Here is a 13,930-nt window from a genome sequence, read left to right on the forward strand (position 1 = left end):
AAAACGAAGTCTGTATAATTACAGATGGATAGCCATGTACGCGTGACATTTTCAGCATCGTTGCTGGCAACGGCCTCTTGCCGAGAATAGGACGGATGAAAGTGAGATAGAACCGATCTTCTGCGAGTCCAATGTACCTAGTCAGAACTAGGTGTGGCGAACGAGTATTTGCTTCATGTAAAAAAATTGAAGGGGGAAGAATAGCAATATAAACTTATATGTACTTTAATTCGTACGCTAATGGTAATTATTACCCACTTATATATTTACAATCGAGCCTGTGTATTAAATAAAATATATATGTAGATATAAATTTTGATAGAATTACCGACAATTTTGCAATACGAAAAGTATTACTTGAAATAGAGAAATACATTTTCTCTGTAAGAATTAATATTATTTATATAAATGTTTAAGAATTATACTGTACATATATTCTTATTTTACTGGCATTTTAGTAATTATGTTTCATTCGTTTGTAAACATACATATCACATAATCTATTTTGATTTGTAATAAACATATATACTGTATATATCACTCATTCGACACAATTAAAAAATAAAATTTTCCAGAAAGTTTGAGCGTTTTGAATTAAACTATATGTGTGGTAATATTAATTTTAAAATACAATTAATTTTAAATATTAAATATTAAATACAGTTTTTGCTTTTTTGCAACTTTTGAGTTGTCATTGTAGCAAATGAACGATATGTTTACATTAAATTAATATTTAATATATTTAATATCCTTAATTAATTATTTTTTTTTATTATATTTCTGTGAAAGAAATATCTTTTCCTGGAATGCATTCTTTTCTTTTGTTTCCAGCATTAATTTAATTCTGTCGCTGTCGTTTCCTGCGTATTTAATTTACATGGAAGTAAAGGAAAAAAAAAATTAAACTTCATGATAAAATAACTGTTATTTAAAACATCGAATAAAATATATCGATAAAATAACTGTTATTCAAAAAACTATTATTATTCCTGTCCGATGTTTTATTTAATAACAAAATATCAAATAGATAGGAATGTAGAAAAAGATATAACTTTTTCTCGGTCTCTGAAAAATCACGCGAATTTCATACTAATACCCCTCATTTTTTTCTCACTAACTGTGCCCCGTAAATGATGATATATTATTTCATTTTTATCCCTTGTTGTTCACCGAATGTTAAACAAAGATAAGATGATAATACATCATTTTATGACGCGCTTGACGGAATCAGGAATTTGATTATATTAAGTTGCTCTTTGAAGTTTCAACTTGTGGACGCTTTATCTCGTTCGTGTACAAATCTGTGCGCAGTTTGAACATTGATCATGACTTTATCGTCTGCATTTCGTAATTTTTATCCTCTTTTTTGCTTTTTCATTACACGTGACAGCTGCTTCCGGATTGATCAACTAAATGCGGAAGCGAAGCAATTGGATTACCAGGCGGGTCGCGAAAAGGAAGTGGAACGTGCTTTCACAATACTTTCCAAAGAGGTAAAAGTCGATAAGTATATGTTATCAAAAAACTAAGTATTAGGTAAACTCATGTTTTTAGTTAACAACAAGTAGAAGTTTTTATTTTATCTTATAAGTTTTCATCATAGATAATCATATCAATCATAGATAATTGAGACAATCACTATCATGAAAGTCGTCTAATCTTTTCCTAATATTTTCCCAATTTTTTCCTAATATTTCCCTAATTACTTCCTAACGTTTTTTTCTTTTTTCTTTTTTTAAATATTGCTTTCCCTTTATTTAAGATCTTGAAAGAAGCGCATTTTTCATAATTTATACTTGTTATTTTTACATATTCTTTTCTCATATTCGATACTTCTATTTTATATTTTAGTTATTGGAAGTTCCACGAACCTCTTCGATCATGCCAATATATTTTAGGATTCTTTCTTTTATTAAGTAGGCGTAGCAAACTACTTTATAATTTTAATGTTTGTCCGTCCATCCGATTATTCAACTGCAAGATTTCTCAGTTTAACCTTTTTAAATTCTGTTTTTGACAATAGATACCCAAAAACTTTAAGTCCACCGAGGCAAAGTATAAATCAAATCAGTTAATCATAGGATCCCAAGATTTGATCATTTAAAATATTTATTAAACATGATTTTTCAACTAGTAATATGAATTTGTTGATGTTGCTCTTGTAATGTAGTATGTTTTCTTGTTAGAAAAAGATAAAGAGTTAGTTAAACTCTAACATTAAAATTAATTACACATAGACATAAAAAATACGGATTAATAGAAACGGACATTAGTTACATATCCGTTGCAAAGGATTTTTATTATTAAATATATTATTCACTCGTTTCCATCTTCTATTTATTATTGTTTTACATTATTATTGTTATTATTATTATATTTCATACTTTGTACTTTATATTTCTTCTATGCTTTAGACTTTGTTCTTACATCTTACATTTTTTTCTTTTTATATTTCTTTTTATAAAGCATTTCTTTGATATTTCTTTTTCTTCTGTATAAAGATCTCCGATCTCGATTCTATTATTTCGGCTTCTTCGTTCAGGATTCTCGGCGAAGCGACCGGTTTCTTGGAGCATCGTGAGGAATCGCAAAACGAAGACGTTGTCCACGTTCGCCGGGCTTCCTTCGCGACAACGATTTACAAGATGCATTTAACGCCGGGTGAATGTACTCGGTGCCAGACGTCACCGACGATTGAAATTCTTCCGTTCACGCATTCCCGCTAGTTTTCGAGCTTACGGGCGCCGAGAAAGAGCAGGACGAGAAGGAAAGCTAGAGATTTAAGCTCGATATACGAAACGCCTCAGGTCCAGTGAATTTTCATCCACGAATTCAAATCGTGAATTCAAAGTCAAATTTCTCCATCAGATTCTTCTGCGATTAATGTCAATTTCTATTAATATAGATTAACTTTGATCTCGATTTAATTTTTATCTTTCTCTAGGTCTAATATCCATTTTTCTATCAATATAAATTATTGTTTAATCTCACAGGAAGTGGATTATATATATTGTAAAATGAGATGAAAATAAAATTATAAATTAAAATGAATAGGCTCGTATGATTGCAACGCAATTTAATCGTATTGTGGCTTATTTCGCTTTTTAAACAGGTGACATAGAAATAATATATTTAAATAATATATTTAAATAGATGAAAATAATTACATTAGTATAATTAATTCAAAATACATGTATGCCACGATACTGTTAAAAAAATTATAAATATTCTTATAATATTCTTTGCTCACTTGTATAATTATTAATTTTCACCTAGTTTCAAGATACACAATCCATCAGATCATTTTAACAACATTACAGCAATATAACAGTACTTAACATTGTAAATTATACAGAAATGTCGTTGCAAATTTCTGCGCTGTATGAGCAGTTTTAATTTTTTATCGTTTTCTAAAAATTAGAAAGACAGAATAAATTAAACCGAGATCAAAGGTCATTTATATTCGTAGAAATGATCATAAAAATTAAAATGCGTTTTATTGAAATCTTAAAAAAAGTTTCATAAGAATTTACGGGATTTTCCAGGTATTTTATTCAAAATTCCAGATAAGAGATTTAAAAAAACATAAATTAAATCGAAATTAGGATTAACCCATAGTATGTCCCATGTGAAATTGCTGAAACTAATAAGTTATTTGTAAATGTACATGTAAGGAACAAAAAAAATATATTTTTCAATAAGAAACATTTGACAGTTTTATTTTAAGATAAAGCGACGATCGGAAATATTTTTAACATTTATAAAAATGCTAAACACTGTCAATCTTAATATTACATATTTTTGAAATGTTGCTGCTCTTAATCTTATATGTATATATTTTGTAAATTTAAAAAAAATTTGATATTAAAAAAACATTTTAAAAATATATAACATTAAAATTGGCAATATTTTTATAAATCTTTATTAAATGATATAATATTCGTCTTCATTTTATGTATAAATAAAAATGTCAAATATCTTCCATTAAAAGATATTTTACTTTTCCTTAAACAGTTTCAAAATGACAGTTGAATTAGTTTCAACAACTTTTCGTGGGACACCCTGTAGATTGCTAGATATGGATGTAAATCCACGTTATTCACAAGTGGCGATATTACAACCGAGACTAAAATAAATGACGAAAGATTAATAAGCAAACGATGCCTCGCGCTAAACAAAGAATGCTCGTTGAGCATCTTATTTATAAAACTGCGGAGAAAGAGAGACAAACAAAGAACATTTTATGGAAGGAAGGGAGAGGAACATCATCTTTTTCTTTGGCAATATTTCACAGCTGTTGCTAAAATAAAATTAATTTGAGGGAAAGGGAGGATCTTCGCTTGTAAATACATGCTTTTGCAAACTTGAATTTTTTAAAATCTTTAGTTGAAAGTTTTAAATCTCGCATCGGCCACGATTAATCGAGGACGAACGGACATTTGTCCCGTTAAGATAAATAAACAAGTAGGCTCCGTTTGTCGATCCACGTCGGCAAACAGCGTGGAATTGTCGGAGTTTCCGACGGTTACAGTCGTAGCTAACGTTATCATGAATGATAAGGCACGTTTTCGCAATTGAGTAATTAAAAATGAAGTTGCAACCTCAATTCATCGAGTAGGCGATGATCTTGTCGTTTAATTGTTCTCATGTTAATTACAAGTTCATTTTTAAGCAAATTAGAAATTAAATTCCATAATAGACGATCCCAGTTAAACTTAAAGCTTAGTTTTGCGTGCCAATGATGTGGAAAATTGCGATTTTGTGACCAATGAGTTGATCATAGAATCTACAAGCGGATGCAACATTTATGTCTATTTCTGCCAATGTAGATTAACTTTAATCTCGGTTCAATCTATCCTTCATCTTTCTTAGAAAACTAAAAAAAGGTCAAGAATTAGTTTGAGAGATTAAAATTAAACTACAATGGTAGAAAACAGGAATAAGTTGAATTCTTTATCTTAGGTACATTTCTACCAATGTAGATTAACTTAATTTTTAACTTCTAGTCTTCTAATTATCTTTTCTTAAGAATTAAGAAATTCTGTTTAAGAATTAAGAAAAGATGTAAAGTGTAAGTTGAATTCTTGATTTCTTTTGGATCCATTTCTATTAATATAGATTAACTTTAATCTCTGGTAAATTTACTCTTTATCTCTTTCTAATTCTTGGAATTAAAGAAGATACAAGTAATTAGATCAAGATTAAAGTTACTACGTTGATAGATTAATTTTAATCTTGGACATTGTCCAGCAATGTAGATCAATTTCGGTTCACAACTTATTTTTCTAGAATTTCAGTTTCAAGAATTACAAAAAGGATAAAGAGTAAATTGAATCGAGATTAATCTTGATAAAAACAGGATTCCAATTAATTTTTAGGTCTGAAAAAACTCAGCAGGGTTAGGTAAGTTAATGTTATTTTAAACTAAATTAAGTTAAAGTTAATGGCTTATAAAATTAATAAAATTAAGTTAAAAGTTAGAAGTGAATAAAGAATTAACTTAATAATAAAAGTTAAGAATTGAATTAACTTAAGTTTAAAAAAAAATTAATTTAAAAAAAAATCATTTTTGAGATCAGAATCCTAATTTTCTTAAAATGAGATTACTTTAAATAACACTTACAAATATAGATTATTAGGTAAATTTACTTTTATAATCGCATATAAGTTACTTATATATAATAAGAGTCACACCAGGTGAGCAGTAAGGTGTTTTTATTAAAATCTGGCGAGAGAGAAGGATATATGTTTGCATTATTTCTCTTTCTTTAACCATTATCTAACTTTCTTTAACTTCTTAAATGACTGCTCATGCATGTTTATGACTACATCAACTTGATATTTGTTACAAAAAATATACGTAAAAATATAGAAAATAAGTGGGTGTACAATAGTGTTCTACAACAAAGCTTTTCATCTAAGCTATCTTCATTTCATTTTATTTATGTTGCTGAAATATAATGTTTATGATATCTAAAATTAGTGCGATTCAAATATAAACGGGAATTGACAAAACCGAAGTCAATAAAAACTGCCTACCGTAACTCTTATTATAGATCTCTCATCATGAAATCATTGAACTATTTCTAAATTAATTCTCTAATATTTAAGACTTTATAGAACAAAAAAAATATTAGTATGAAGAGAGATAGAAAAATTGTTAATTTAAAAAAAGTTGATAAATTAAAGTTTAAAATTAACTAAGTTGAGTTAAAAATTATTAACTTTTTAATTTTTTTTTAACTTTTAACTAGTTACGATCCCCAACCTTGGGAAAAAGATAGATTAAAAATCAAGATTAAAGTTAATCTACATTGATGGAAACAAATTAATTAAATTTAATTTTTAGATCTAGAAAGATGAATAAATTGAACTATCTAGATAGGAGTTAATTCATGTTGGTAGAAATGAATATTAAACATTCAATTCTTCGTGGAAATTCCAGAGGGATCAATTGTGACGACAGTGAGAAAGGCGTGAATCTCCGTGGGATTCCCACATAAAGCACCACACTTGGAGCTCAGTGTGCCTACGGAGATTCTTTTTTTTGCACGCACGATGACGCGGGAAACTCGACCGTGCAGCTCTGCGAGGACGGGCGTTTTTAACACTCAGGGGACTATTTGCAATGTTACTCACTATATTCTCGCGCACGGTGTTGAGAAACAATTGTTCCCTGAGGTCAGCGTCATCTTCCATCTTCACCTGGTTGTCAACGAATGATCTCGATCGGCCAGCGGCGGCAACATTTTACCGTATTGCACGGCCCCGCGACGACATACCCTGATGGACGGCACTTTCGTGCGACGTGAGAAACGTCGAGGTTGGTCGAGGTGAATCCCACCCGGCTTGGTCTCTGCGACGGGTGTGTGTACGTGAGGGTGTAACAACGAGTTAATGTATTCGCACGGCGATAGGCATGACGAACGATCGACCGACCGATCGATCAACAACCAAGGCTGTTAACGAACTGATCAGAACTGATTGTCAAGCCAGTCAAACCGTTTGACAAACTCGGAGTTAACCTTCAAAGGAATACTCCGATTGCGTTTCTTGACTCCGCTTGGAGCGCCACAACTGCGTTCCTCAGCTCTTCGCAAAAAGAGATCCATGAAAAATGTTGTTCATTCTAGAAACGAAAGATGTCATTGGTTGCGTTCAGTAAATTGGACTCAACAGTTGAGTGAGCGCTTGCTGCTATTGGTCTAATTTCCACCGAGATGATTTAAACCGGATCAGGGAATTGATTTTGTATCTTGAAATGAGGTGAAAATTACAAAAGTGAGCGTATTTACTAAAATACTGATAATTTAATTGGTCAATACCCAGTAAATTTCACTTTTGAAGAATCGACCCCCTGAATGTACGAACCAACCAATTACAAAAGGTCGATTCTGTATCTTTAAACAAGGTGAAAATTACAAAAGTGAACAAATTTATCTAGGTGTTGACCAATGAAATAATCAGTATTCTAGTAAATTCTCATTTTCATAATTTTCACCTCATTTCAAGATATAGAATCGATCCCCAGTCGATGATTCCCCTGTCGTTCGATTGTAAAGGCTTAAATAGAATACGCACAGGAAACAGAGAATAACGAGTTATCCAATCAGAACTCTGGGATATACTGTCGAACTTACATATCAGAATTCTGATTGGACGGCTCGTTATTCCCTGTTGCCTGTGTCTATTGTGTTTAATTAACTCTTCTTAACAGAAGAATACTCGACTGTGTTTGGTTCTTACATATCTGATCCGATTTAAACTTTCGGTGGAAACTAGGCCATTGATGTATTCTTTCAGATTTAAAATTGGTATTGACAATATCGCAGCCAATACGGTGGCAAGATTAAAATCCAGCAAGAAAACAAGCATCTTGTGCCACCGCTTAAAATTCTGTAATTCTGATTGGTCTTGTTCTTAGTTTCTCTGAATCTATGTATAAACCATATTCAAGAATTTTACAATAGTTGCAAAGTTACTTTTTCTGTTGTGAAAGCCATTAAAGAGCCTCAAAGGGAGAGTGGCAAATGCATCACGTGAATGACACGTCCAATCAACTCGAGAGTCGCGTGACCAATCTTCTCCAATTTTTTTCATGCCTATGGAGAGCTTTGATGCCCGCATCCAATCAGAGTAAGACACTATAATATGAATATTTGCATCCACCATTTTTAGTCCTTTTCTCACTCTCTTTTTCTCTCTCTCTCTCTCTCTCTCTCTCTCTCTCTCTCCATTCTGCCATTAAACTAAGATTGAAGAGAGAACAAAGAGTGGGAAAAGGATTAAAAATGGCGGATGCGAATACCTACATTATATTGCTTTAATCAGAGGAAATAGGTCATGTGATGCAATTTGCTATTTTCTTCCCTTGAGGGAAGGGTTCTCTAGTAGCCATTAGCTAGGACGACGTGCCTTCCAATCAACACTTCGAAGTCATTTGGCCATTTCGATTGACCAATCAAAAATGCTTCAAAGCATTTGTACCATTATTGTTTTTTTCCATTTCTACTAATGTGTAAATTAATTAGGCAAAAGTTTAATTCGTCGATTAATTAATCGAATTGTGCGCAAATGCAGCTTTTACGGAACAAAATTACATTTGTGTACAATGCGATTGATTTACAATGTTTTTCAGCTAGGAAAACTAATGCAATACTGGAACAATTAAATGCAAATCGGGGTTTACGTATTTTCAGTTAATAAATAATTTAATCCTTTTAACTATATATTTTTTATTGTCACGATAACCTTTAAAAGGATTAAATTATTTAACATGTTTTCTGGAAAAAAAGCAATTTTCTAAAAACTCTATATGTTAAAAAAAATTTAAACAATTTTTAGTCAAATGTAAAGATTCAAGGAGATCAAATGCATGTTTTTTGTGGTCGATTTGGGATTGCAGATATCGATAATGAACAATGTTTAATCAAAATCAGTAACTTGTATATTATGCGCATTAACAATCCTTATTGCAAACGAATTCGCATTAATGATAATGTTACTATTATTTGCAAGCGCCTCGTTCGAGTAGAAAAAGATATTAGTTCTCTCTCTTTTTTTTTCTCTTGCTGCAAAATGGCAATCCTTCAGTCTTAAACAGTATAAAATATTCTGAAAGCAACAAGAGTAATTTTGTTCCAACACAAATGTAACAATTTTGCTCTAGCATAAATATAACAATATATTGTATATAAATATGATTCAGAATATCAATAAAAAATAATTCCTCAGTTAAAATATAATAATTACTAATAAACCTAGAATATATAATTATACAATAATATTAATTTGCGAATATAATTTATAAAAATATCACACACATGTTCCTCAAGCACAGAATTTCCCTATTGTTAGAATTCCTTAGTACAAAGAATTTGCAATAATAAGCAATTGCTTGGATTTAAATTACAATTGCATACCACAAGACTAAATAGATAGAAACCGAAATTTTCGAATTCAACCGAAGAGAACAACTGCAAAATATCATCCTATACTGTTTAGAGTCAAGGATAGTCACCGAAGAGTTGGATCAGTTAGATCATAAGAGCTGCTGCTGTACAAGGCTATGCTGCTACTTCGCCGAAATTCTTGTGACCGGTATCCTTGGCGTGTTGCTGAGCCGCTGCTTGTCCATTTAACATGATTTTGCAGTCAATGCATATTAGTGTGAATTTTTGAACATCCGTGAACTGGCGACTCGATCTTGCCTCTTTCGCGAGCTGAGCAGCCTCCAGCAACATCCTCTCATCCTCGATGGAAAAGATTGTTTGAATACTGCCACCCTGATAAAGAAAATATATTAAAATGTTAATCGAAACTATAAAGTTTGCAAAAGGCATAGAATTCTATGTTAAATCTTTCTAAATAAATATCCAAAAAAAGAAATAAACTACTTGACTTTTTTCATTTTGATGTGATATATATAGAGGTTGAGATTATAGATCAAAATATATAGAGGTTGAGATTACAGAAAATTTTTAAATATTGATAGAAATTTACATTAAGCGGTTCCAGATAGAGAGGATCATAGTGGATCCCATCAAATATGAGAAAAACTCGTTGAGCATAACGTTGATCTTCGCCAAACCTATTGATGATCGCGTTAATACTGTCGATTACCGCAATCTCCAAACCATAAAATTTAGATAGGATCGACAGTTCGATGGCGCCACCCCAGGCATCAGACTTGAGAATCCATTCACAATATTCAGCATTGGGTCTGCCCAGAAATGCCTCGGAGTATTCATTTGGATCTGCCGCTACTGCGTTTGCTATAATCTCCCTCATAAAACTAGCGCAAGTAGTGTCGACTTTTCCTGAAGAAATAAATTATTACAACTTTGTTGAGTTTAACATTTATTTTTTTCTCTCTTATTATTTTGAAATGTATAAAATTTTAATTTAGCCTTAATATTCTTAAGTGTCTATTTAATTCATGATTCTTAAAAGCGTGACATTTGTTTTATAAGTTTAAAACTAGAAGTATTAAATGATCATTACTAACTCCGTTTCTGTATTTTTTAAATTAATATTATATTTCTTACGTAAAAGACAAGATTTTGAAATTGTTTGACTTATCAATAATTATGTTCTTGATGAAATATTTTTTATCAGTGTCTTTATTTTCATAATATTTTAATAATTTACTTGCTTGGTCTTTTTAGAAAGAAACGTTGGTACTTCGCGTTAAAATTATACAAACTATATTTTCTTAATACTTTTCTGTATTTTAAAATTTAAGAAAATTATTTGAACATATATTGAACATATATGTATAGGAATATATATTATCTCTAATAAATTGCAAAATGTTCTAATTTTATTTATAAGTGTTGCTCACCATTCAAGACATAACCTACGCTGGTAAAAAGACAGGAATTGTCCGCAGGTACTACTTTCCTCATCAGAACGCCTGGAATATTGGCAAAGTTCTCCTGGTCGACGATATGGGATCTCCCAAGATTATCCAGTCTTTGCTCATGTCTATTGAACACGATCTGCATGTGACATTCACATAGAGATTCTTCTCTTAGCTTTCAACATTGAATTAGCTTTGAGCAAAATAAATAAACAAATCACTTTAATGTTACAAAAATTAAATTATTTGATACATGTTTGAGATCTTAAACAGAGATTGGCACAAATAAAGTTCCAGTTTATGACTCTCATGCACAAATTTTAATTTCGGCATTACACTCTGTATCTCTATCTCATGTCTTGAAAAAGATTTAAAAAGCTTCATGTTATTGTGTATTTATATTACAGTTTTATGACACAAAGCTGCAGCACAGATTTTTGCATAATGCATAGTGTATAAGCGAATCAACTAATCAAAATCTTTCTTTTCCTTCCATTCATTAGAAAAGAAGAATTTCGATTGATTGATTCCCTTATGCACTATGCATTATGCTTTATGTAAGAGTCTGTTTAATAATACATAATAATAATAATAATAATTCTTCCGCTGTGAATACAGCGGAAGAATAAGATACAACATAGGAGATTGCAAAAACAATAGACGAAATATCAGTAATAATGTTACCTTGAAACCTAAACCTAAACCTAAACCTGAAAATAAAACAATTAAAGTTTACCATGGAAAATGCTTCAAATCCAGAATGAATCATTAAATGGAGAAACTTGTGAAAAATCCCTAGCGTAAAAAGAAGAAAACCACATGCTTTTTAATACCATTTTCTGTACTCTCAGGTCGAATGTGAATTTTGAAACGAGACAAAAATCACAAAAAAAGTGAACAAATTTACTAGGTGTTGACTAATAAAATTAATATTAATATTAATAAAATAAATATTCTATATATTCACTATTGTAATTTTCACTTCATTTCAAGAACACACAATCGATTCCCAGCTTCCAGGAGATAAGACAAACCTGTTTCTCCTCAACGATAAGGGTATCTCCAGAGATAATCCCGACGCCCTCGATCGTGGCATTAGATGTGTCCAGGTCGATGGGCTTCGGTGGGAAGCCGCCGAGGATCTGGAGAGCAGCTGCTGGAACGCCGGTAAGCTCGACGAGCTTCGCTTTCAGCTGAGAAACCTTATCATGGGCCGTTAGACCATAGACGACCTTTTGACCCGATTTAGTCTTCACCCGGAGCACGAAACCCGCCATGACCGTCGGTCCGTTTCCTACTAGAGACGGCCGTGATCCGGACTCGGACGACGCGGATCTCCGCCAATCAGCTGTTTCGTCCGTGCCTTCGCGGCACCTTTGCTCTCGCCGTCGTCGTCGTCGTCGTCGTTGTCACGGTCGGAGCGATCAATCACGTACGCACGCGATTCTGCATCGTTACCACGATAAACGATAACAACAAAACAGCTAGCGACTAGCCATCACACTCCACTCCGTTTCGCGAATCACGAATCACGAATGGAATATTGGAATGCGAGTGGAGCAACATGAAGTTGTCGCGTATTGCATGGTATCGCAGAGCGCAACAAGAAAATCGGATATATTCAAATTGCGAGAAAAAGAGGGAAAAATAAAAATTAATATAGCCAACTTCAATTTGAGATTTTTTAAATTTTATTAATGATCGAATTTTATGGCGAATCTGTTTGTGTTAATCAAACAATTAATTGAAGTTTTTTTTTTTAATTATAATTCTTTAGCATTTGTAATCAATTTCTTATCTTTTTTCTAGCGTTTTTTTTTCTAAAATAAATTTGTCCAAGAAAAAGTTCTTGAAATATTAATTTATTAATTCTTTTCCTTGTCATATTTGCATAATATTCTCGTAAAATATAATTTTAATGCAATATTTTAAATGCAATATTTTAATAAAATATTTCAATGTAATATTTTGTCTTACAAAAATGTAATATTTCAAAAATATTCATCAATAAAATATTTCAAAAATATTTTGTAAACAATTTTGTAAACATTTTAGTAAAACAATTTAAAATATTGCATTGAAATATTTTACAAAAATATTGTGCAAATATTACAAAAAGAAGAATTAATATTTCAAGAACTTTTTCTTGAATATATATTTATTTTAAAGTATATTCATATTAAAGAATTTTACAACAGTTGCAAAGCTACTTTTTTTACTAAACGCAGCTAATGGGTGCATCTAGAAGCACGACTGCTCACTAAGTGCTCGGTGAGCTCTTGCATTTAATTGGCATATTTCATTATCATATTGTATATTTCAACAGTTGAGTGAGCGCTCGCTGCTATTGGCTGCGTTTAGTGGACTCAACAGTTAAGTGGGAGCTCGCTGTTATTGGTGTATTCTTTTAGATCATCCTATCAGCATTTTAGATCTGGAAGTATATATCAATGGCCTAATTTTCACCGAGGGTTCAATCTGGATCAGAAGAACCAACCAACTACAGTCGACTGTCATTCCCCTGTCGTTCGACTGGGGAATACTCGACTGTAATTGGTTGGTTCTTACATTCTGATCCAAATTAAATCCTCGATGGAAATTAGGCCAATAGCTCACTCAACTGTTGAGTCGCTGAACGCAGCCAGCTTCATATAGATATTTCATGCCGTGTGAGACCCTAGATCGATAGAATCGATATGTGTTGGCGACATTGTTTCCCTTCTCTTCCTTTTTCAACATCGATAATATCCGGTTTTTAGGTGCGTTCGACCATTCGGCCATTTTCGTCGCTTTTGTCTCGGTGAAGGGTTGTCTTTCTTCGCGCTGTTATAAGTAAGTAATAATTTCCATAAATGAATGCATTGTTTGCATCTCGAATAATATATTCGATCGTGATAATCGTAGCGAAGTTGGTTTCTATTTTTCTCAACGCTTGATTTTAATTTCGAAATATTTTCGTGACCACGTGTTCTTTTTTCCGCCCCTTGTTAATACGTGGCAGTTACTTTTATTTGTGGAATTATCGAATTCAAAATCCGTTTCTCATTCTCTGTAGATATCTCCGTTTAT

The 13,930-nt window shown here is 31.8% G+C and overlaps 3 protein-coding genes across 3 annotated transcripts in view; 1 reads left to right on the plus strand and 2 right to left on the minus strand.

The window, feature by feature from the left end:
- The window catches only part of LOC108687266 (protein Lilipod), a 12,079-nt gene extending 5,016 nt beyond the window's left edge, over positions 1-7,063 (minus strand). Inside the window, exon 1 of the mRNA XM_018192954.1 lies at positions 6,640-7,063. Coding sequence (XP_018048443.1) covers positions 6,640-6,699 — 60 coding nt within the window. The 5' untranslated portion in view covers positions 6,700-7,063. The remainder of the gene's footprint in view (positions 1-6,639) is intronic.
- Positions 7,064-9,298: 2,235 nt separating this feature from the next.
- On the minus strand, positions 9,299-12,392 carry LOC108687267 (ubiquitin thioesterase OTU1). The gene is made up of 4 exons (XM_018192955.1): positions 11,896-12,392; positions 10,844-11,000; positions 10,003-10,319; positions 9,299-9,785 (listed from the first exon to the last, which is right to left on the minus strand). Exons 1-4 carry the CDS (start codon positions 12,136-12,138, stop codon positions 9,567-9,569), a joined length of 936 nt encoding a protein of 311 aa, XP_018048444.1. The 5' UTR covers positions 12,139-12,392; the 3' UTR covers positions 9,299-9,566.
- LOC108687228 (40S ribosomal protein S9) overlaps positions 12,137-13,930 on the plus strand; it is a 4,052-nt gene continuing 2,258 nt past the window's right edge. Inside the window, exon 1 of the mRNA XM_018192889.1 lies at positions 12,137-12,216. Coding sequence (XP_018048378.1) covers positions 12,137-12,216 — 80 coding nt within the window. The remainder of the gene's footprint in view (positions 12,217-13,930) is intronic.

Source organism: Atta colombica, unplaced genomic scaffold, assembly GCF_001594045.1.
Source record: "Atta colombica isolate Treedump-2 unplaced genomic scaffold, Acol1.0 scaffold203, whole genome shotgun sequence".
In the NCBI taxonomy this organism is placed as follows: Eukaryota; Metazoa; Arthropoda; class Insecta; order Hymenoptera; family Formicidae; genus Atta; species Atta colombica.